General features: G+C 40.4%; 1 protein-coding gene across 1 annotated transcript in view; it reads left to right on the top strand.

Moving 5' to 3' along the window:
* csmd3b (CUB and Sushi multiple domains 3b) overlaps positions 1-26373 on the top strand; it is a 2186187-nt gene that overhangs the window by 2122335 nt on the left and 37479 nt on the right. Inside the window, exons 58-64 of the mRNA XM_059983996.1 lie at positions 1307-1483; positions 2576-2755; positions 5746-5919; positions 8651-8824; positions 11239-11312; positions 19486-19597; positions 25899-26078. Of these exons, the coding sequence (XP_059839979.1) occupies positions 1307-1483; positions 2576-2755; positions 5746-5919; positions 8651-8824; positions 11239-11312; positions 19486-19597; positions 25899-26078 (1071 nt within the window). The remainder of the gene's footprint in view (positions 1-1306; positions 1484-2575; positions 2756-5745; positions 5920-8650; positions 8825-11238; positions 11313-19485; positions 19598-25898; positions 26079-26373) is intronic.

Below are 26373 nucleotides of genomic sequence, written 5' to 3'. Positions count from 1 at the left end.
ATACATGGGCTTCAGTAAGGCCTTTGACAAGGTCCCGCATGGGAGGTTAGTTAGGAAGATTCATTCGCTAGGTATACATGGAGAGGTAGTAAATTGGATTAGACATTGGCTCAATGGAAGAAGCCAGAGAGTGGTAGTGGAGGATTGCTGCTCTGAGTGGAGGCCTGTGACTAGTGGTGTGCCACAGGGATCAGTGCTGGGTCCATTGTTATTTGTCATCTATATCAATGATCTGGATGATAATGTGGCAAATTGGATCAGCAAATTTGCTGTGATACAAAGATTGGAGGTGTAGTGGACTGTGAGGAAGGTTTTCAAAGCTTGCAGAGGGATTTGGACCAGTTGGACGAATGGGCAGAAAAATGGCAGATGGAGTTTAATGCGGACAAGTGTGAGGTATTGCACTTCAGAAGGTCAAACCAAGGTAGAACAAACAAGGTAAATGGTAGGACACTGAGGAGTGTAGTAAAACAGAGGGATCTGGGAGTACAGATACATAATTCCCTAAAAGTGGCGTCACAAGTAGATAGGGTTGTAAAGAGAGCTTTTGGTACATTGGTCTTTATAAATCAAAGTATTGAGTATAAGAGTTAGAATGTAATGATGAGGTTGTATAAGACATTGGTGAGACTGAATTTGGAGTATTGTGTGCAGTTTTGGTCACCCAGTTACAGGAAGGATGTTAATAAGGCTGAAAGAGTGCAGAGAAGGTTTACAAGAATGTTGCCGGGACTTAAGAAACTGAGTTGCAGAGAAAGGTTGAATAGGTTAGGACTTTATTCCCTGGAGCGTAGGAGAATGAGGGGTGATTTGATAGAGGTGTATAAAATCATGATGGGTATAGATAGAGTGAATGCAAGCAGGCTTTTTCCACAGATGCCAGGGGAGAGAAAAAACAGAGGTCATGGGTTAAGGGTGAAGGGGGAAAAGTTTAAAGGGAACATTGGGGGGCTTCTTCATGCAGACAGTGGTGGGAGTGTGGAATGAGCTGCCAGATGAAGTGGTGAATGCGGGCTCACTTTTGACATTTAAGCAAAACTTGGACAGGTATATGGATGAGAGGGGTTTGGAGGGACCTGGCCCAGGTGCAGGTCAGTGGGACTAGGCAGAAAAGTGGTTTGGCACAGCCAAGAAGGGCCAAAAGGCCTGTTTCTGTGCTGTAATGCTCTATGTCAATAGACTTATATATAATGACATATTAAAAAAATGTCATTTTTTAATATAAGTTATAACAGATGACTCCAAGAATGTATGAATTTATAATCCAATTTCTGTTTTCATATACACTTTAAATCAATGTTTACAGCTATCAAATGTGGAAACCCTGGAACACCAGCTAATGGCAAAGTGTTCTGGATTGATGGAACATCATATGCGAACACCGTGGCATACTCCTGTCTGGAAGGATATGTACTCTCTGGTTCAGCAACAAGACAATGCACAGTTAACGGTACCTGGTCAGACAATATACCTAACTGCACAAGTAAGTCAATAACAGTATCAGCATTTTTGGGTATGGGAAATTTTTAATATGTGGGTGTCCTTTTGAAGTTGCTTTTGATATCAGAACTGAAGCAGTTTAACGGGTACATGGAGCTTAGAAAAATAGAGAGCTATGCGCTAGAGAAATTCTAGGCAGTTTCTAGAGTAGGTTACATGGTTGGCACAACATTGTGGGCTGAAGGGCCTGTAATGTGCTATAGATTTCTATGTTCTAAAATTAAGTCCACAGTTTAAAAAATGTTATTGCCCCCCACTAATCAATTGAACTACTTAACTGTTAAGTTTAATAAAAGTATATTAGAGTTGAACCCTGTCCATTTTCCTTAAGTTGATTAGGCTTCTTTCAAAACATTGATGAAGTATGTTCAAACTAGTTGGGGTCTGGGTCAGCCTGATGATCTGCAAATTCTTTCAATGGCACAGCCGTTGGTAAAAATAATGGTGGATCATTTTAAAACTCAGACTGAAAATTCACTTTTTCTTATAGAACTTTGAAATATCTACTTCCATGTTGCTATTTTTATCAGAAGATGGTAGTGTTGCGGTTAGCGTGATGCTATTACAGCTCGGGGGCATCGGAAGTTGGATTTCAATTCCAGCGCTGTCTGTAAGGAGTTTGTGTGTTCTCCCCGTGGCCATGAAGGTTTCCTCCCAAAGTCCAAAGATGCCCCAATTAATAGGTTAATTGTAAATTGTGCTGTGATTAGGATAGTGTTAAATAGATGGCTTGCTGGGCGGTGTACATCATTGGTCTGGAAGGGCCTGTTCTGTCATAAATAAGTAAAATAAATCAAATTAAATTTATACTAAATTTTTGCCAGCCAGATCTTTCAGAATGTCAAAGATCAATTTCACCTTGTCTGTTTTAAGATATTTATTGTAAGGAATAAATTTGCACAAGTCTAAGTGATTTACTGTCATCTTATTTTTGCTGCTTTGGTCCTTTTCTTAACACGTGCCTCTTAATTGTAAAAATGCTTTGCTAAGCCAACAAAATTTGTATTTGAGTTATTGTTTCATCTCCCCTTTCACACGACTGATAAATTTTTGTGTCAAATCTGGTCTTTCCCAGTAATTACCTGTGGAGATCCTGGAGTACCAGCTAACGGAATGAGACTAGGGGATGATTTTACGGTGGGACAAAATGTCACACAAATGTGCCAACCAGGTTACACAATGGACTCTCAGGCTTCCATGGTCCGTTCCTGTCTCAGCAATGGTACATGGAGTGGCTCAGTGCCGCTATGTAAAGGTAATAGCATTTTGCTGCATGCGACAGTTACTTGGAGACACACCCAATCTGCAGATATGAGCATCAAGATCGAATAAACAAAATGTTGGAGGAGCTCAATGGGTCAGGCAAATTTTGTGGCGGTGACACTTTAGATGGAGACCTTACACTGCAGAGTGCAGAGGGGAAGTAGCCAATATAAAGTGCAGAGAGGAAGGAATGAAATAAGAGGTGGCAGGCAACAGGTGAGGAGGGAGGATGATGGGCAGATGCAGGGAGGGGAAGGTGAAGGCAGAGGCAGAGTCTACAAGGCGATAAACAGAGGCAACAAAGGCAAGCAAATTCTAGAACCAGCTAAGGGAAGGGTGATAGGTGGATGGAATAACTGGAGAGAGCATAGGTGACCCATTGGATTAAATCTGTGGGTGAGCAGGTGAGAGAGGAGAGGGAAAATTGTGTTGTAGGGGACTGTGGGGTGGGTTTGCAAAATTGGTAATTAAGGAAACGTTGGTGTGGATCAGAAGGGAGCAAAAAGAATGCAAGTTGCAGGTTACCTGAAATTGGAAAGATCCGTGCTTATACCATTGGGTTTTCAACTTACCAGAAAAGGTATGTTCTAGTTTGTGTTTGGCCCTCTCTGGCATTCAGGAAGGTTGATGATGGACAAGTTGGTGTGGGAATGCGAAGAATGATGAAATGGCATGCCCTGAGGGGTTCACAATGGCTATTGTGGACAGAGCACAGGCATGTAGCAAAAGGATCACCTCGTTTTCACTTGGCCTTGCCTATGCAGAGGAAACCAAATGCAGTAGTCAAGGATGGAGGAGGCGCGTGCGAATCTCTGCCGCAGCGGGAAGAGCTCTTCGCGTTCCTGATTGATGGAGAGGGGGAATGTAAAAACAGATGTTACACCTCCTTAGAATGAAGAGAAAAGTGCCTGGGGAGGATGAGGGATGGGTAGGGAAGAGAGTGACAGGCAAAGTAGGAAGTAGTAGAGAGAGTAGTCCTTATAAAAGCCAGAAAGGCGCAGAGAGGTAAAGATGTGACTGGTGATGGCATCACATAACTACTGGTAGAAATGGCATAGAATGCGTCGTTTGTGTTAACAACCAACACGACCTAAGGATGTGTTGGAGGCAGTTCACAAGTGTCGCCCCACATTCTGGTGCCAACGTAGCATTCCCACGATGCACCTGGCCTGCTAAGTTACTTCAGCAGTTTGTTTTTTTTGTCACTGCAGTGAATATTTGATTTAATCAGGATGGAAATTAGACTAATTATTTTTGTAGTGATTTTGTTTAAGCATATTGCCATTAACTAAATGAAGTCATGACTGCATATGTAATTTTCCACTGTAGGTAGAACTTCTAATATTGCAATACTGTAGACTGATAATGAAGCATTCTCAACAATTACACAATTTAGGTAGAGATTGAATCCACTGAAGCAAAATTGGATGACAATGTCCATAAATTAATATAAAAATACAATAAATTTACTTTGAACTTAGAACTTTGATTTTATTGCTGAATACAAGAGCTAAATGTATAACATGGTAGTGTCAATATGTTAAGCCCTGTCATGAAAAATTTGAAAGCAGAAAATAACAGGCATGAAGATATTCCAAATCAGGGATAAACATCAGGCAATTAACTATTCTGCTATTTAATCTACAGTGTTTGTAAATTATTAGAACTGAGTGGTAATAAATTGTTTATTGCAAATATATTTGTTAGACTGGCAAGCTGAACCAACTTCGATTTTAAATGTAAGAGGAACTTGTGCTTAATACCATCCTATGACAGATAGAGAGATCAGCTGGTTGAGCGGTGCTGCAGCAACAATCTTGCACTAATGTCAGTAAGGTCAAAAATTGATTATGGACTTTAGAAAGGGGAAGATGAGGGCACACATACCAGGCCTCATTGAGGGATCAGTAGTGGAAAGGGTATGCAATTTCAAGTTCGTGGGTGTCAACATTTCTGAGGATCTGCATTGGCCCAGTATATTGATACAGTTACAAAGAAGGCACAACAGTATCTATGTTGCATTCGGAGTATGAGGAGATTTTATATATTACCGAAGACATTCACAAATTTCTACGGATAAAACCATAAGATTTAGGAGCAGATTTAGGTCATTTGGCCCATTGAGTCTACTCCACCATTTTGTCATGACTGATCCATTATCTCTCGCAGCCCCAATTTCCTGTCTTCCCTCTGTATCCCTTCCTGCTCTGACCAATCAAGAATCTACCAACCTCTGCCTTAAATAGACCCAATGACTTGGCCTCCATAGCTTTCTGAGGCAACGAATTCCACAGATTCACTACTCTCTGTCTAAAGAAATCCCTCCTCATCTTCATTCTTAAAGGACACTCCACTATTCTGAGGCTGTGTCTTCTGGCCTTAGACACTTCCATCGTAGGAAACATGTACCGTGAAGAGCATTCTAACCGGCTGCATCACCGTCTGGTTTGGGGGCAAAGGCCACTATACAGGATCAAAATAAGCTACAGAGAGTTATAAATTTAGTCAGCTCCATCATGGGCACTAGCCTCCCCAGCATTCAGGACATCTTCAAGGAGCGATGCCTCAAAAAGGTGGCATCCCTCATTATGGACCCCCATCACAGAGGGCATGCCCTCTTCTCATTCATACCATTAAGCAGGAGGCACAGGAGCCTGAAAGCACACACTCAATGATTCAGAAATAGCTTCTTTTTCTCTGCCATCAGATCTCTGAAAGGACATTGAACCTGTGAACACAATCTCATTAATATTTTCTTTGTGCACTATTTATTTAATTGTTTGTGTGTGTGTGTGTGTGTGTGTGTGTGTGTAGTACTTACAGTTTTACATATATAGAAATTGTATATATAGTAATTTACAGTTTATTTAATATTGTGTATTGCAATGTACTGCTGCCACATAACAAGAACATTCATGATATATGCCAGTGATGTTTAGTCTGATTCTGGTTCTAATTCTGATTCTGTTTCTGGCTTTGCAGCTGTGACATGCTCAGTTCCACCACAGATTTCAAATGGAAAAATGGAAGGAACAAATTTTGACTGGGGGTCAAGCATTACCTACAGCTGCTCTCCAGGATATGAGTTGTCCTTTCCTGCAATCCTCAACTGCATTGGCAACGGAACGTGGACAGGAGACGTGCCACAGTGCTTGCGTAAGTAGGCAATGAGTTTATGAGGAGGTAAAGACCACATGAGGTAACTGAAGGAAAACACTGCTGTTGCTGGAAATTGGAAACATCATACAAGAGGGTAAAACTTTAAGGAGGAGGGGGCCTGTCAGAGGTATTTTTTTATTTATGCAGAGAGTGGTATCTGTGTGGAACATGCTGCCAGGGGTGGTGGTAGAGGCAGATACATTAAGGATATTTAAGAGACTCTTTACTGGACATGAACGTAAGAAAAAATGAGGTCAATGGATGAGGGAAGGGTTAGATTGATCTAAAAAGTCCATGTACCTGCCTGTACCGTGTTGTGCTGCTCTATGTTCTAAAAGCAGAAAATGATGGAAGTACACAGCAGGTCAGGCACCAAGTGTAAAGCACTAAATAAAAAATGCAAACGAGTTGTGTGATTTCTTGAAATATTGTTCGGATCCTTGGTTAGAGGGAACTGATTGGTAAAAGGACAAGAGGTGCCTCTTTTCTTTCCACAAAATTACAAAAAGTTTATTCACACAAACTACGGACATCAAGTATTTACAAGGCGGTGAACAACTTCAAATTAAATGATGATTCTTACTGTCTATAAAACAAGCAAGTTTCTGGGACCCCACCATTCCCAGAAATACCCAGTATACCCATTGTGACCACATGCTCCCTCTCCAGGGACATCCTGAAAGGGGAGCAGGAAGTCAGCCTGGGCAGGACCCTTGACTGCTTGCCCGCTGGACCTGTAAGTGGCCATCTTGGGCAGGCCCTGGAGCAAGCCCACAAGTCGATCCTCTAAGCAACCCATCGCTTCTCTCTCCACACCGGATGCTCATATTTCAAGAGCGTGGGGCGCAACCAAAATCTGAGGAACGGCCCTTTCACGTATTCAGCTTGGCATTGCAACCTCTCACAGCTGTTGCATCTCTAGCAGTACTTGGGAAAGAAGGAAGCGGAGTGGTTGGTGAAGATAAAAATTAAACCATGGAGTCACGGAGGGAATCGTCCAGTTGGCATGCTGATTGAAGGGGAAGCAAAGCACTTTATTTCTGGTGGAACCTCCCGGAAGGTAGCAGATATTATGGAGGATGATGTGTTAAATGTGGATGCTACTGGGCTGTAAGATGAGGCCAGAGGGAATGGTATCCTAGTAGAAGAGACCAGAAGTATGGGCAATAGAGGTGACATGGGGAAGAGCCTTGTCAGCTAAGGCGAAAGGGAGGCTAAGGAAAAAGAAAATCAACAGATATGACATTCAGAATTTCCAGCAACTGTTGCGTTCTGTGTTTCATAGTTCAAATATCTACTTCTGATTCTCTAACTCACTTCAATCATCATTAATTAGATGGCATTGAAAAAAATTATGTTACCTGGTTTCCACCTGGTCACAAATATTATCCCTTTTCTCATCCCCACCCCTGTTAAAACTTAATTTCTCATTTTCCTACGTCTAATAACGGGTGACTTACCCAAAATATTGACTTTGTTTCCACCTCCATGTATAATGAAATAGTTAGTGAAATCATTTATGACATCCTTAAAGTTGTTATAGCCGGGGGTAGTAATAGGGATAAGCTCCAACTGCCTATCAAATGCTCCCAATGGTGTACGACTTAAGGAACCTCTAACTAAGTCCAGCTCTTGGCCTTCAAATATGGCTTAGCTACTAACCTTGCATAACCATTTTGAGTGACAGGAGAAGGGACAAAGGCAGATTACTGGTGCCTTAAAACCAGGGGCAGATGGGGCTTGTCAACCACAGTTGGCAGTTCGCCTAGGAGGAGGAAAGCTCTGATCTCAAACCTCCGCTTCCTTGCAGCTACACCCACTCATGGGGAAGGCTTCGGGAGTAAACCCTGAGGACAAATCAGGAGCTAGAGTTCCTAAGGCACTCCTATTTTCAGTTCAATGCTGTCTGGCAACTCCTGCAATGTTTCTGTGCCAAACTGTACTGGTCTCTGCAATTCCTTCAGGTTTATCAGCTGCATGGAGAGGTTGTGCTTGCTCCATATTGTACTGCCCTTGCGAATCTACAGTAGAGAGCTAAGATGCAGCATCCGTGGTCGACCCTGACCAACAGAGGCCTCTGATTTTCTGACATCAAACTTTATTAAAGGGCTTAGTCAAAATACAGGTATGGGACTCAGATAAAGATATTCCATTCTGAGTATAAATATTTTCAATAGCTCAAAGATTCCATTTAATATCAAAGAATGTATGCAGTATACAACCTGAAATTCTTTCTCTTCACAGACATCCACAAAACAGAAGAAAACCCCAAAGAATAAATGACCAAAAAATATTAGGACCCGAAAGTCCCTAGTTCTGTTATCACCAACATTACACTACACTGTACACACTTTAAACGACTTTTTATAAACCCGTTTATGTTATAAGAACAAGCTGCTATTCATGTATTTACACACATTTTATCCCATGTCCATTCTTTAATCTCTAACTTTAATATATTTTTTAATTCTTTACAAAATTGTCGAATGTCCTTGTTTGTGTTGCATGTCATGCCAACACACCACAGCAAGTTGCTAATACATGCAAATGTATTTGGTGAATAAAGTTAATCTTGATCTTTGACCCTCGAAAAGGGGGCAGATGGGACTAGCTGACTGGGCAGCAGTGCTGGCACCTGAGGGGCCTGTCACCATGACGCTCCACGACTCTGTCCAACAGATGCTATGAGTTAAAATTAAGCAACTTTTATTTTTTGTACTCTTCACAGCAAAATTTTGTGGAGACCCTGGGGTGCCGGCGCGAGGCAGGAGAGAGGGGAAGAGCTTCATCTACCAATCAGAGGTTTCATTCAGCTGCAGCTCTCCTTTGATATTAGTGGGTTCAAGCACTAGGATCTGCCAGGCTGACGGGACTTGGAGTGGATCACAGCCTCGCTGTATAGGTACTGAAAAGAAAGCCAGACTATGTAACTTAATCAAACCTGCTGTGATTAATTTGATTAATTCATCATAATCCTATAAGAGATGATTTTCAATTTTAAATAACATTTAAATTATGTTTAGTCGTTAAAATATATTGGGATGTAATGTTGATCTACACCTTGGTTAAATTGACCCTGTTATGTTAAACTGGGTATGTTGTTTGGGCATGGAGCAGATTTAGCACTAGCATATTTGGATCTAAAATAGTCTGTACCCAACCTGTGCACAAGTTCAGACCACCACAAAGCTTTGGAGAGTTTTGCTGTTGCATTGAATTCCCTGCACTGATTCCCTACAATATTTGCTGAGACCTTCAGTAAATATTTACTGTCTTTCTGAAAAATATATAAATGATGGATAGAGTTTACCTATCCCATTCATATATCTTTACATTCCTTTGGAACTGTAACTGGTTTTTGTATTCTCCACTCTTGAGCTTGCTCTAGGTACTTTCCTTGCTACTGTCAAAGAAACAGTTCTGGTTATCAACCTAGAATAAGCTTGAAAGAGTGCAAAGAATATTTACCAGAATCGCTGGGACTTGAGCACCTGAGTCAAAGAGAAAGGTTGAATAAGTTAGGACTTGTATTCCTTGGAGTGCAGGAGAATGAGGGAGATCTTTTAGAGATGTGCAAAATGATGAGGGGTATAGATAGTACGAAAGCATTCAAGCATTTTCCCCCAGGATAGGTGAGGCTAGATCTAGAGGTCTTAGCTCTAGGGTGAAAGATGACATATTTGATGGGAATCTGAGGGGAAATGTCTTCATTTTGAAGGTGGTTTGAGTGTGGAGCAAGCAGACAGCAGAAGTGGAAGGTGTGGGTTTAAATGCAGCATTTAAAAGAAGTTTGGATAGGTATATGGATGTGAGAAGTTTGGACGGATATGGTCCTGGTGCAAATGGGTGGGACTTGGCAGAAGACCAGATCAGTAAGGACTTGTTGGGCTGAAGTACCAACTCTGTACTGTAGTACTCCATGAAGCGAAGGAAGCCATAAAATACCTGTACCTCATTTCACAGGTAATTGCAGCCAGCTTTTGGCCCAAACTCTGATGTGGGCTGCCTTTGCAATTGAGCAAGGATGGATAAAGATATCTGTTCCCATTAAGACCAATAATAGTCATTATACTGTGCACCGGTGGTAGGTCGTACTTGAGTTCACAGCTGTGGGACATGACCAGCTCTGAGATGTTGTGCTTCTCACGAGTCACCACTTTGGAAGAGGGATATAGTGCAGAAGATAAAGTAAAATGAGTAAGTTTGAGGGGGAGAATAAATTTACAGCTGACATTAATTTTTGAAAATTAAAATCAAGGCATACTGTTTTCTCTAGGTCTTTGAGAGTGTTGGTAATAGAGATAGACAGGCTGGTGAAGAAGGTAATTGGCATGCTAGTATTCATCAGTCAGGGCATCAAGTTTAGGAGTTGGGACATTATGATGCAGTTGCACAAGACATTGATAAGTCTGCACTTAGTGTATTATGCACAGTCTTGGACATCCCCTTCCAGGAAAGACATCATTAAGGTGGAAAGGATGCATAGAAGAGTTACAAGGATATTGCCAGGACTTGACAGCCTGAGTTATAGGGAGAGGTTGGGCAGGCTAGGACTGTCAGCCTTGGAATGTAGGATATTGAAGAGTGATCTTACAGGGGGGTATACAAACATGAGGAGAATAGATTCAGTGAGTTCTTTTTGCGCAGGGAAGGGTATCAAAAACTATGCATAAGCTTAAGGTGAGACGTGAGAGATTTAAAAGAGAACTGAGAATCATCTTCTTCATACACAGGAAATATGAAACGAGCTGGCAGAGAGTGTGGTTGACGTAGGGACAATAAAGGGGCAGCACTAGCATAGTGGTTAGCACAGCGCTTTCCTGTACCAGCAACCTGGGTTCAATTCCTGCCATTGCCTGTAAGGAGTCTGTACGTTCTCTCCGCGACCGCGTGGGTTTCCTCCCACAATCCAAAGACGTACTGACTGGTAAGTTAATTGGTCGTTGTAAATTGTCCAATGCTTAGGCTGGGATTAAAACGGGGGATTGTTGTGCAGCGCAGGAGTGAAGGGCAGGAAGTTCCTATTCCACGCTGTATCTCAATAAATTTAAAAAATAACATTCAGAAGACCTTTGGATAAGTACTTGATAGAAGGAGTTTAGAGAGATATGGGACCAGCTTGATGAACAACATGGCCAGCATAATTGAGTTGGACTCTTTCCATGTTATATTACATTATGACTCAATGTATAAATATTTAAATTGCTGTCTTGCAACAAGCATTGACTCTTTACTTCTTTATTTGTACTTAAAATTTATACTGTATGAGTTGCATGTGATGGCAATACAAATATTAAATAAATCTTTTTCATTCAGAGCCATCACATACAACATGTGAAAACCCAGGAACACCACTACATGGAACACAGAATAATACATTTGGTTACATGGTGAGTAATATATTGAAATAAAAATCCATTCGTCATTAAATTTATTACAAAGGTAAATAAAATTAAAGGATGGTTTCTCCATTTTTGAAGTCTTTGTTCTCATTTTTGTTGCTAAACATTGCTGTGATAATCATCTCCACTTCATTATTACTTATCACAGATATTTGGTTTGTGCAATGAGTTCAGAAATTTAAGTGGCCAATAAAAACTTAATTGAACTTTGACAAATACAAATCTCTTTGACCCACTACCATCAGGAAGGAGGTGCATGAGCTTTAGGATGAGGACTGCTCGACTGGGTAATAGCTTCTTCCTCCAGGCAGTGACCCTGCCACCACCAAGGTCTCATCACTCACTGTTCACAATTTACCGTCATGTTTACTGCACTGTGTACTACATACATTAGGGATTATATTTTATTATCTTTTTTGAAATCTGTGTGATACAGCACCTTGAAAAAGTACTCAGTCCCCACAACTCTTTTCACACTTTACTGTCTCATTTTCTAAATTTAAAATATTTTGCAGTAGGATTTTTTTGGGTTAATCTTCAAGATCTGTGCCTCACCCTCTTCACCATCTGAAAGTTTACATCAAGTGGAAACATATATTTCAGTTCTTCGCTGTGAAGTTTCTGATCTAATTTGAACTACCTTCTCTTGATCCCTTAATTAATACACCCAGTGTTAACCATGCCCAAGGGGGTAGGTCAGCTATAGATCACTGATGATATCAGGCAGAATTGGCAATCAAACTACAAGACAGTAAGGCCACAAGATGTGGGAGCCAAATTAGGCTATTTGGTCCATCGAGTCTGCTCCACTATTTCATCATGGCTGATTTATTATTCCTCTTAATTCCATTCTCCTGCCTTCTCCCCATAACCTTTGACATCCTTAATAATTAAGAACTTGTCAAACTGTGCCTTAAGTATACCTAAACGACTTGGCCTCCACAGCTGTCTCTGGCAATAAATTCCACCCCCTGGCTAAAAGAATATCCTTCTCATTTCAGTTCTAATGGGACATCCTTGCATTCTGGTCCAAGACTCCCCTGTGCAGGAAACATCCTCTCCATATCCACTCTTTCTAGTCCTTTCAATATTCAATAGTTTTCAATGAGATCTCCCTCATTGTTCAGAATGCCAGTGAGCACAGGCAAAGAACCATCATACATTAACCTTTTCATTTGTGGAATAATTTTTATGAACCTTTTCTGCACCCTCTCAAAAGCCAGCACATACTTTTTTAGATAAGGGGTCCAAAACAGCTTGCAATACTCCAAGTGCGGTTTGACCGATACCGTATAAAACCTCAGTGGAATCAGTTCTCAGCTTAAGTTTCACACAAAGAAATAATTTTTATTATAAAGCATTCAAATAGAACTGAAGATACTGGCAAAATCTGAAACAAAATCAGAATGTACTGGAGATATTAAGTAAGTTAAGCAGCCTCTATAGTAAGGAAAAAAGCAGGATTAAGTTTTCAGGCTTCTTGATCTGCCCAATGTCTCCTCCAATTTCTGAAGTTATTTTCACCTATTTTTCAAAGTTCCCTTATTACAATAGGATAATTTAATAATGGTCAAATTAATGATGAACATTATCACTGTCAATGTTTGAAACTGTAGCAGATTACTTAGTTTAACCAAAAAGATTTTTTTCAGGTCATCTATTCTGTTTTTAAATAAAAAATTATAATGCAGCAGTGCAGATAGAGAAATTAAAATTATTGTAAAGTTGTTTGATACTTTAGGTGATAAGATGACATACTCTAGATGTACAGGATGACAAGAGGCATTGAACGAGTGGATAGCTAGATTTTTTTTCCCCTGGGGTGGGGGGAATATCAGAGATAGTTTGTTGTTTACACACAAAGTGGTAAGTGCACAGAAGGTGCTTCTAGGAGTGCCATGCTCTCTTCTTGCTGCGCTATCAGGAAGGAGGTATCAGGAGCCTCAGGACCCAGGCCACCAGGTCCAGGAGCAGTCGTTACCCCTCAATCATTAGCTCCTTGAACCAGAGGGGATGGACTTCCTTCACTGAAATGTTCCCAGAACCTATGGTCTCATTTAAACAACTCTTTATCTCATGTTCTCAATATTTATTGCTTGCTTGCTTGCTTGTTTATTTATGTATCTATCTATTTATTTATTGATTGATTGATTACTATTTTTTTTCTTTCTTTTTGTTTTTGGACAGTTTGTTGTCATTTTCACATTGGTTGTCTGTCCATTCTGTTGGGTATGGTCTTTCATTGATTCTGCTGTGTTTCTCGTATTAACTATGAATGCCCAGAAGAAACTGAATCTCAGAGTTGTTTATGATGACATGTATTTACTTTGATAATAAATTTTCTTTGAATTTTGAAGGATTAGATCATCTTGGAGTAAGATAAAGTATCAGCACATCATGGGCCTAAGAGCTTGTGCTGTGCTGTACTGCTGAATGTTCGATGTTGTGTTCCATTATTTAATATATACATATATATTTAAATTATATTGCACTGTTGCCCAGATTATTCTGACCTGTTCTTCTCGGAATATAATTGATAGAAAAATGTAAAGGTGAAATATGTCAAAAAGACTTCTTTGCATTGGTTTGAGAAAAGCCAAAGTGCTAAAAGAACAAGCATGATATTTTAGTGTTCATTAAAAGACCTAAAGTAATATTTTATACTTATCATTAGTCCCTAAAAAGACAATAGCCTACATAATTAGCTTAATTCAATTAACCACCTCGAAATACTTGCTTTTGCTGAGTTAGCAGCTGAAGGATATATCTCAACTGATCACCTCTCAGTCTGCCACCACGTAAAAGGTAGTCATATTTTATGACATTACACTGCAATTTGATTATAGTGCCAGATTTAGAATCTGTAGGTAATGATCTTCTCAATTGCAGAAAGACTAATTTGTGCCAGGTGATTTGGAGCACTTTTCACTGGAGGGTAATGCCTGTGACTAGCAATCATTTGGAAATTGCACTCTGCATCAGCAACTTTTTTAGAGATATTTTGTGAAAATAATTGAAAGGAATTCAAGAACTTTCATCAAACACCACTCTATGTAAATGTAAACCACTTCATTTCACCATTTATTTTCCCAGAATATGAGAAATCCACATTTACAGAGCATAAATCATAGTTGGAAAAGGGGGCAATCGTTCATAAGATCTGAACGTTGTCTTATTTCAATTAGCATTATGTTAGTCGCATTTGTTTTGTATGGTAAGCATTATGCTCTTTACCTATAATGACTGCAGCACTAAAGCAGAGTAGACAATTACCCACGTATGAATGTTTGGCTCTTTTTTTGCCTTCTCACTAGTTACTGGGTACTGATGGGGAATGGGTATCATTGATCACTTTCCGTCAGTAAGCTTTGACATTGTGTGAGGCCAACAAAACACAGGAAGCTGTGGGCCTTGTCAATTTCACATGACAAAAATTATAGCTTGAAAGATCCCGGTCAAGCGGGATCTTTGTAGAAGGGCATTTAAAATACAAGTTGACCTACATTTTGATTTGAATTGTTGAATATTTGCATTTAGGAAATAGGCACATCACCTGTGGAAGGGAAGTGCACATTAATATGGCAATATTTTCAGAAAGCTGTAATCACAAATGCAGAACTCTGTGTTCATCATCATTACGTGCTGCTTCATACAACATGGGTGATCGTGGTCCAAGACCATGATTGTTCTCAGCAAATTTTTTCTGCAGAAGTGGTTTCTCATCGGCTACTTCTGGGCAGTGTTCCCAGGCATTATCAGAGATGGTCTTGTCTGGCATAAGTGATCGCATTAGCAGGACCGGTGATGTGCACCAGCTGCTCATTAGACTATCCACCACCTGCTGCCTTCACATGCCCCTGATCATGGGTTGGGGGGGGGGGCTAAGCAGGTGCTATGTCTTACCCAAGGACAACCTGCAGGTTAGCAGAGGGAAGGAGTGCCTTACACCACCTTCGGCAGAGTCGCATATCTGCCCCGTCACCAGTTGTTGATACACGATCAAATTTGAGCCATCCAGCAGTCCTCTTTGTAAATTCTGGAGCACTATTTGCCAACTGCAAAAGCATTACGTTCAGGGCTCTGCTGTTACCATTTCATTACTCACTGTGTTTGTTATTCTAGAAATGTAATTTTTGTTCATTTCTTTTTTTCCACCAGTAGAATTTATGCGGTCTGTATTGATGTTTCCCCCACTGAACTCCATCCTGGTACTTATCCCTGCAAGTGGAACAAGTGCTACACGTGCCCCTACATCTCCTCCCTCACTACTATTCTGGGCCCCGAACAGTCATCTGCAAACTTGGCAACAAAGCCATCTATTCCATCATCTAAATTACTGATATACAGCATAATAAGAAGCTGTCTCAACACTGACCCCTGTGGAAAGCCAAACTGACAGCCAAGCAGAAAAGGATCCTTTTATTCCCAGTCGCTGCCTCCTACCAATCTGCTAATGCTTTAACTATGCCTGCAACTTTCCTGTAATACCATGTGTTCTTAATTTGCTAAGCAGCCTCATGTGTGGCACCTTGTCAAAAGCCTTCTTAAAGTCCAAATATACACCAACCACTGAATCCCCTTTATCTATCCTACTTGTAATCTCCTCAAAGAACAGGTTCATCAGTAAGGATTTTCTCTAAACGAAGCCATGCCAACTTTGAAAGTTTGAAAGTTTGTATTATCAACTTTGTATTATCTTGCCCTGTGTCACCAAGTACTCCATCACCTCATCCTTAACAATTGATTCTAACATCTTTGCAACCAACAAGGTCAGGCTAACTGGTCTATAATTTCTTTTCTGCTGACTACCTCCTTTCTTAACAAGTGGAGTGACATTTGCAGTTTTCTAGTTCTCTGGCATCATGCCAGAGTCCAATGATTTTTGAAAGGTCATCATTGATGCCTCCACAATTTCTACTGCTATCTCTTTCAGAACCTTAGGGTACAGTTGATCTGGTCTGGGTGACTTATGTACCTTAGATCTTTCAGCTTTGAACATCTTCTCCCTTGTAATAGTAACTGCACTCACTTCTCTTCCCTCACACCCTTCAACATCTGGCACACTGCTAGTGTCTTCCACAGTGAAGACTGATGTAAAATGTTCACTCTATTCATCTGCCTTCTCCTTGTTCCCTGTAATTATTTCTCTGGCCTCATGTTCTAGTGGTCCTATATGCAATCTTATCTCTCTTCTAGTTTTTACATGTTTGATAAAAGCCTTTACTATCCACTTTGATATTGTTTGCTAGCTTGCTTACATATTTCATCTTTTCCCTCCTAATTATTCTTTTAGTTGCTCTCTGTAAGTTTTTGAAAGCTTCCCAATCCTCTCTCTTTCCACTAATTTTTGCTTTGTCGTATGCCCTCTCTTTTCTTTTTGCATTAGCCTTGACTTCCCTTGTCAGCCACAGTTGTACTATTTTGCCATTTGCGTATTTCTTTGTTTTTGGAATACATCTATCCTGCACCTTCCTCTTTTTTTCCCAGAAACTGATGCCATTCCTACTCTTTTGTCATTCCTGCCAGCATTTCCTTCCAATTTACTTTGGTCAAGTCCTCTTTCATACTACTGTAATTTCCTGTACTCCACTGAAATGCTGCCACCTCAGACTTTACTTTCTTCCTATCAACTTTCAAGTTGAACGCAATCATATTGTGATCACTGCTTCCTAAGGGTTCTTTTACCTTAAGCACCTTCAGTTCATTATATAACACCCAATCTAGCATAGCTGATCCCCTTGTAGGCTCAATGACAAACTACTCTAAAAAGCTATCGCGTAGGCATTCAACAAATTCACTCTCTTGAAATCCATTGCCAACCTGATTTTGTCAACTTATCTGCATGTTAAAATCTCCCATGATGATTATAACTTTGCCTTTTCTGTTTCCTGTTGTAATCTGTGGTCCACATCCTAGCTACTGTTGGGAGGCCTGTATATAACTGCCAGAAGGGTTCTATTACCCTTTTACCCTTAATTCAACCCTCAAGGATTGAACACCTTCCAATCCCATGTCACATCTTTCTACTGATTTGATGCCATTCTCTACCAGCAGAGCCATGCCACCTCCTCTGGCCATCTTCATCAACTTCATGACTTTCAGGTTGTTCCATTCCATAACTGCATTCCTTCCTTATCTACATCCATCCATTTGTCTTTTGGGTCTTCTGTACCGGCTCCCCCCACCCTATCACAGCTGTGTCCTGTTTTTCTCTGATATCAAAATCACCATTAACACCCTGCCATAAACACACTGCTATACAACACATACACTTCTTGTAAACTCCATCCAAAACAGTAAAGCATTCTGGGATCACTTAGGTTCCATTGTGTCACATTGCATTTTACAAAAGTTATAAATTTGTAAAGACTTCAAGGTTACAGATGTTTCCACACATTCCATATCATTATGATCAGGATCTGATTGTGATTTTAAAATTCTATTGCTGATGTGTTCATAATTGTAAGAATGAAAAGTGGAATAAGGAATCATGCTGTCTAATGTTCTATGTTCCTATCAGTCAATTCAAAACAGCTGGGAGGTCACTGTAACCTCATTTATCTCAATGAATATTGCTTAGTGCTTATGTCATAGGATTAAAATATTTCTGACTGAAACAGAATAGGTCTTTCAATAATAATATAAACAATTTATAAGTTAATCAAAGGACGATGGATGTCTATGTTCTAGTGTTTTCTACACTGATTATGAGATAATTTGTTGTTCAACATTCTATTATGATTTAATTGGCTTCATGATGATAATTCTAACAATCCAGAAGTACTGACAGAATTCGCAGCAGGCTCTGAGCTGAGCCAAACAGGGGAAATCTAGGAAATTCATTCCTCTGTCTGAAGACTCACAAAACTCAATGTAATTGTCAGTATTCAGAATAACTCTTTTCAACAGAAGGATATCAAAAAAATAAAAGAACACACAGTTTTTTATTAAGATTGCAAGCATTTGCTGGTCCTCCACAGAAAGGAAAGGAATCTGACAGCTAACCTGACCTCACGCTTGCAATCTACATTTAAAGCCTTTCATTCTTCACAACCAACCTTTCCTCATTGTGCTGAAATCAAAACCCATTATTTTAAATGCATTTTAAAATGAAGCTCCAACTTTCACATTTTTGTAGAATAAAGCACAATGCTGCCTAAATCTGTTGTAACTACCAGAAGCCTTCAAGTTCAGGATAAATTCTTGGACTTTCCTTTAATCTGTTTCCATCACTTCTCTATAACTCATCATGTAAGGTCAGTGTGAATTATGGCTTCACGCTCTTAAAGTGAAAAAAGTACAGAACACCTGATGGATAACACAGAGCCTTAAATTACTGAATGTACATTGTGCCAAGATTCAAAGTGACTCATACTTAGTGACCACTTTACTTGGAACCTCCTGTACCTAAAAATGCGGCCTCTGAATGTTTGTACATAGTCTTTCACTGCTGTAGCCCTCCACTTCGAGGTACAATATGTTGTGCATTTAGAGATCATGCCACTGTTGTTACGTGTAGTTAATTGAGTTACTGTTACCTTCCTGTCAACTTGGCCATTCTCCTCTGACCTCTCTCATTAACAAGACGTTTTTGTCATCAGAACTGTTGCTCACTGGATGCTTTTTTCTTCTTTCTTGCACCATCCCCTCCAAACTCTAGAGACTGTTGTGCGTGAAAATCCCTGAAGATCAGCAGTTTCTCAGATACTCAAGCCACCTTGTATGGCACCAGCTATCATCCCACGGTCAGAAAGACACTTAGATCTCTTCCACATTCCGATGTTTGGTCTGAACAACAACCGAACCTCTTGAACATGTCCGCATGCTTTTACGCTTTGAGTTGCTGCAACATGATTGGCTGGTTCTCTGGTTATCTGCATTAACTTGCAGGTGTACCTCAACTTGCAGGTGTATGTCACTGAGTGTATGCTGGATGAAAACTGCCATCTATGTCATATGATTCTGGACAGTCTATTCAATTACCTGTGTTGTATCCATTCCCTAAATGCCAGTTTTCAGGAGGAGTCATGATTTTGAATTTTTCGAATGGATCTCTCACCACAATCTGTAATACCCTGTTCTCATATTGCTCTTAGGTTGTAATAGTAAAATTGCAATAACTAATATCGGTTCTTCAACATTTTTTGCTTTATTTTTGCAGGTGGGAAGTGTAATCCAGTTTCACTGTAAGAAAGGACATTTACTACAAGGATCTACCACTCGAATTTGCCTTTCCGATCTCACTTGGAGTGGAATTCAGCCTGAATGCATACGTACGTAAATTAAAGCAAAACTTTAGAACAGAGATGGATAACAAAGCAAAACTTAGGTTATGTCTCATGGCAACATTTCTTTGTGTCCATTGCAAATCAATTTCATTCATTTAAAATGTGGTTTTATTATTTATAAATGATACTGTGTTCAATTTAATTGAATAATGCATTCTTAATCCATTTTAGACTCAATATAAAATGTACAGAAATCAATTCTGAATATATTACCTGGAATGTTTTCTTATTATTCTGACAACTAGCCCTTGGGAAGTGTTCCAACAAAAGTTGCCTTTATCTAGCAGTGCTGATTTCCCTCATTAACTGGCTTCTTGGACCTGGAAATTGGTCCAGTTTAGAGTTACACATTTTAAAAAGTTAGACCAGATTTGTGTATTTTCTTTTATTCAAAGTTTGTTTTACGCAGTAGATATTGAAAGGTGTTTGAGCAAGGTTTTTTTTCACATTGCTGTTATTCTATGGCCTCAACCCACCATTTTTATGGAGTCATAGAACAATACAACCCAATGAGTCTGTGCCAACCATAATGTCCATTCACTTATCTAGTTAGTTCCAATTCCCTGCATTCAGCCCAAACCCTCCAGGGCCTGCCTATTGTGACTGTGAACAAAGTCACCAGAGAGACACTGAAGTTGGTGGATACAAAATATTTTTTTCAGCCAAACAAGCAGGAATAATACCAGAGGCACTCTTGGAAGCAGAGGCCAGCCTGGCTCAATATTATATGGCATTTTTATACACTAAAGAGCAAAAATAACAGCCGGACAATTCTATAGTTATGATGTATCTACAGTGCTTCCTCTGAATTACATATAATTTTCAAACATCTCGATCTTCACACCAACACTCCAGACACCCAAAACGCATGTTAATCCCCACTGACTATGGGCTGCATTCATTCACATGCAGGCATCTGAGGTCAAATGGAGTGTTTCTTTGTTTGCAGTCGACTCCAGTCTGCAGTTCCAAGAACACCACTGTTCTGGGCTATATTTCAAATTTAATCTACAGTCCAAGTTCAGGACTGAAGACTGGTTGCATTTGACATTTGCTATATACCATATCTACAGAGTACACCCTAACACTGTCCCTCTAAGTACACACATGCTTCTTAAATGAGGTATTTGCCTCAACCACCTCCTCTGGCAACTTATTCCATATTCTCACCACCCTCTACATGAAAAGGTTTCCCCTCATGTTCTTTTTAAATTTCTCAAAACCTATGCCTTCTAGTTTTAGACTTCACTACTCTGCAGAAAATACTGACCATCCACTTTATCAAAGACTTTTATAAATATAAACTCTTCTATAAGGTTGCTGTTCATTCTCCTGCATTCCAAGGACTAAAGGTCTCACCTGACCAGCTCCTCCCTCAATGGCAGGCCCTCCAGTTCTGACAAAATCCTTAGAGCTTTTCTGAACTCCTTCCTGTTTAATAGAATGTTTGCTACAAAATAACAGTGTGACCAAAACTGTACTCAGTACTTCAAATGTGGCCTCATCAATGGCCACTGAGCATATATTTGTCAAGTCAAGTCAAATCAAATCACTTTTATTGTCATTTTGACCATACCTGCTGGTACAGTACATAGTAAAAATGAGACAATGTTTTTCAGGACCATGGTGTTACATGACACAGTACAAAAACTAGACTGAACTGCATAAAAAAAACAACACAGAGAAAAAAAAACACACAACTACACTACACTACTGACCTACCCAGGACTGCATAAAGTGCACAAAACAGTGCAGGCATTACAATAAATAATAAACAGGACAATAGGGCAAGGTGTCAGGCCAGGCACTGGGTATTGAGGAGTCTGATAGCTTGTGGGAAGAAACTGTCACATAGTCTGGTCATGAGAGCCTGAATGCTTTGGTGCCTTTTCCCAGACGACAGGAGGGAGAAGAGATCGTATGAGGGGTGCATGGGGTCCTTCATAATGCAGTTTGCTTTGCAGATGCAGTGTGTAGTGTAAATGTCCGTGATGGTGGGAAGAGAGACCCCGATGATCTTCTCAGCTGACCTCACTATCCGCTGCAGGGTCTGCGATCCGAGATGGTGCAATTTCCAAACCAGGCAGTGATGCAGCTGCTGTAGTCTTCTGTTGCTGCGGCTCATCCACTATAAGGATCAGTGTGTTGTACATTCAGCAATGCCCTTCTACACACCACTGTAGTTACTTGAGTTACTGTTGACTTCCTGTCAGCTCGAACCAATCTGGCCATTCCTTTCTGTCCTATCTCATTAACAGGGCCCACAGAAATGCTGCTTTCTGGATGATTTTTGTGCACAATTCTCTGTAAATTCTAGAGATTGTTGTGCATGAAAACCTCAGGATACTTCAGTTTCTGAGATATTTAAACCACCCTATTTGGCACAAACAATCATTCCACGGTCCAGGGCGATTAGATCACATTTCTTCCCCACTCTGATGTCTGGTCTGAACAATAACTGAACCCGTTGATAATGTTGCTGTATCTTTATACATTCAGCCACTGCCTATCTTTATACATTCAGCCACTGCCACATGATTGGCTAATTAGATATTTGCATTAATGAGCAGGTGTATCTAATAAAGAGGCCATCGAGTGTACAGTTACAACGTAATGTCTTAACTCTCATTCTCAGTGCCCTGACTGATGAATGCCAGCATGCTAAATGCCTTTTTACCAACTAATGTCACTTCAACAAGCTGTGCACTTGTACTCTATGTCTCCGTGTTCCATTGCACTCTCTACTGCCTGGCCATTCACTGTGTTCTGTTTGACTTTCTAAGATCCATCATTCAAAGATTCAAAGAACATTTATAATTAAAGTGTGTGTAGGTAGTATACAACCCTGAGATTCATCTTCCCACAGACAACCACGAAACTAAGAAAACCGTGGAACGCACAAAAACATCATGCAAACGGCAGAAAAACTGGCAAAAGAACACAGCATAGAAAACACGGAGTCATCAAAAGGATCCAGGCACTCTCAATATAGCTCAATTCAGTCCAATCCAGCGCTGTATCACTCGCTATCCACAGGTATCCTCAGCAAAATCACACAAAACAGCAATAAAAAAGAAGTACTAGAAATCAGAAAAATATCACAATCGGAAACACAGAGTCCAATACACAAACTGCATTGATCAAACCTTGCCCAAGACCCAGAACATTGAGCAAGAAGGGGAGAGAGAGACCACTCCAATGCAAGGATCCTCCTCCAGGAACAGGGGACAAGATGGAGGGAAGGAGGGAGAGAGAGAGAGAGAGAGAGAGAGAGAGAGAGAGAGAGACTCTCATATATCTATATTAAAATCTATTTGCCACTCCTTGATTCACTTCCTTAACTGATTAAAATCCTCTTGTATCTGCAATAAACTTCTTCACTATCAGCAACATTACTTCATGCCATCCACACACACTTGTGCATTTGCATCCATATCATGTACATAGATAACAAAGGATGGCAAACCACTAGTCAGAGGTGTCCATTCACAGTCAGAACCTTCAACCGCCACCCCTTGATTCCTACTTCTGAACCAACTTTGAATCCACCTCACTAGCTGTCATTGGATTCCACGGGGACAAACTTTCCAAACCATCCTGCCATATGCCAAAGACCTAACCAGCAGCATCTGCTGTACTACTCTCATCCACCCTATCAGGTTACTTCTTCAAGGGAAGTCTAAATATTTGACAAACATGACTTTCCACAAATATAACGCTGACAATCAAACTTTGTCTATCCAAATGTTGATCGATCCTGCCCCTCATAATTCTTTCTGGTAACCTGCCCACCACTGATTCCCTGGCTTTTCCTGGCTACCCTTCTTGAACAACAGAATGACATTCTTCACCTTCTGGTTGGTGGAAAAGAAATGCAGTGTATAAAATGACAGGAAACACCTGATTGTCAAAGCTGTATCCCATTTCTCCTCCATATTGAGAAGAAGACATAATGTACAGTGACTACTCTGCAAAAAGGGTGAAGGCTAAATCCTTACTTCATCTTTTGGTAATATTGAGACTTTTGGATAGTGACTGGAGGTTGTATTTGGAAAGGATAGGAATGTTCCTCATATGATGGTGCTAAGGGAAGGGAGCAGGATAAGTGGAACTCAGAGGCCAGAGGGGAAAACCAAAGTGGGCCATGACTGGGCAAAGATTAATGTGGGGTTCCAAGGAGTGAATGGCCTTTTTTTGAAAATAGCTGAGAAAGGAAAGGTATTGTGAGTTGTGTTATGTTGGAGTTTTTGCATATATTATAGACTAATCCTGAGTACAAGGTCCTGAATGGAATGTTTCTTACCATCATAGGTCCTGTTTGGTTTCTTTCTTCATGTTGACTACCTTTAATATCTTACAAGGAGTGACTACTGAATTTCTCTTTCTCCATACATGTTGCTGAGTATTTCCAGATTTTATGCTCTTCCAAATATTGTTTGTTTCTCACATTTGTTTCTGGGAAGAGAAATGTATTTGTTTTTATTGTCAGGTGAATGTTGGATGTTATCTTACAGCAGAAGACACCTCTACCTGAATTATATTCCTTTAACCAAACACACCATCTATTTATACCTAATAAAATTCCATCTGAGTGTATTTTCATGGTCTTCTGCTGCTGTAGCCCTTTCACTTCAAGGTTCAATGTTTTGTGCTTCCCAGAATGCTCCTCAACACACCACTGTTGTAATGCATGGTTACATGATCTGTTGTCGCTCTCCTCTTAGCTTGAAACAGTCAGGCCTTTTTCTTCCTGACCTATCATATGAACTGAACCTCTTGACCATGTCTCCATGCTTTTATGCATTGAGTTGTTGCCACATAAATGGCCATTTTGATATTTGTACTGGCAGGCAGGTGTACAGGTGTACCTAATAAAGTGGCCACTGCATGTGTATTCAATAATTTACTTACTTGGAGACAGTGTACACTCCGTCCAGTGCATGGATGTAAGAAAAGTAAGTTGCTGAAACAGTACTAACTAGGCCAAAATTGCCTCCTGTCCCTGCCACATGCCTGCTCTTGTCTGAACAACACACACAAAATGCTGGAGGAACTCAGCAGGCCAGGCAGTATCTATGGAAAAGAGTGAACAGTCAACATTTCAGGCCAAGGCCCTTCAGCAGGACTGGAGAAAAAAAGATGAGGAGAAGATTACAAAGGTGGGAGAAACACCAAATGACAGGTGATAGAGGGAGGGATGAAGTAAAGAGCAGAGGAGTTGACTGGCAAAAGAGATACAGGGCTAGAGAAGAGGGAATCTAATAGAACAGGACAGAGGAGAGTGGATCCATGGTCTTGTCTGCTCTGCTTGTGGAGGGCCAATTTCACAGAAAGAGGGTAAGATGAAGTGAAGTCTCATCAATAAGTGGGCCAGCAGGAGACATTTAAAAACTGATAAAAATGGCACTAATATCTTAATTTGATTAAAATGTTGACATTAAAAGTGGGTAATTCAAGGCATATTGAAACATTGAAATAAGTGAAAGCATTTAAACTAAGAAGAATTCAAAATCAAAGTCACAAGAGATTCTGCAGATGCTGAATATCAAGAGTAACACACACCAAATGAGAAAGGAACTTCTGTGGAGGGGAATCAGCAGTCGATGTTTCCAGGCCAAGTCCCTGCACCGTCTGGAAAGGAAGGGGGCAGAAGCCAGCATAAGAAGGTGGGGGTAGGAGGGAATAGAGAGATGATACAAGATGGTAGGTGACTGGTGAGACCAGGTGAAGGGAAAGGTGGGTGGGTGGGGGAGGTTTGATGAAGAAAGAAGTTGGGAGGTGATAAGTGGAAGAGGTAAAGTGCTGATGATGGAGAAATCTACCAGGAGAGGGCAAGGAAGAACAGGAAGAGGGAGTGTAACCAGGGTGAGGTGAAGAGAAGGGGTGAGAGGGAAATCCGTGTGGGGACTGGAGAAAGGAACGGAGGGAGTGGGGAGAAATTAATGGAAGTTAGAGAAAGTGGTTTAAGATGACCCAGACAGAATATAGATATGTTCATCATTTATAGTAGAGGAGGCCATGTACAAACTTATCAAAATGGGAACAATGAGAATAAGCTAAAATGTGTCGCCACAAGCATTCTTCAGGCAGACATTTTTAACTGACATCAATCAGGCTTTCAACAGATCCAACTGACATGCACAAACAGGTCCAGCTATGTGTGGCTTAATTACAAGGGAACGGTCAGTCAGCTGCAGCCAGTGCATTTTGAGCCATTATCTATAAGTATTATAACAGACTTTTTGCTGTTCCATTCCTTGCTCAAAGACAGTTCTCTTTTCTGCAGCACACAACTGCAAACAACCAGAGACTCCAGCTCATACCAATGTGGTTGGGATGGATCTTCCGTCGCTGGGTTACGTCCTATTGTACACCTGTCAGCCTGGATTCTATTTAGCTGGAGGATCAGAACACAGGGCCTGCAGATCTGATGGGACCTGGACAGGAAAGGCACCCATCTGTCAAGGTACGAATGATTTTGAAAAGCCGCTTGTTTTCCGTGACCAATTGAGCACAGAAAGTTTAAAGCTTCTATTGAGTAACACACCTACAGATATTCCATACAGATTCAATTTACAGGAAATAAGAGGAGATCATTGCTATGTTACATTATGTTCAGTGTTAGTGTTATGCTCCAAATTGCCACTTTATTTCTTCTTTTATGCTTTTAGAAATAAAATCATAGGATATTAAGTCCCATCGGAAAAATTTAGTCTCTTTAAGAGCTAAATATATACTTATAAATTATACTAAAGCAAACT

This window comes from Hypanus sabinus, chromosome 1 (assembly GCF_030144855.1).
Source record: "Hypanus sabinus isolate sHypSab1 chromosome 1, sHypSab1.hap1, whole genome shotgun sequence".
NCBI lineage: Eukaryota > Metazoa > Chordata > Chondrichthyes > Myliobatiformes > Dasyatidae > Hypanus > Hypanus sabinus.
Note: the sequence above shows the minus strand (reverse complement) of the source record. Positions and strands in the feature narration are given on the sequence as shown.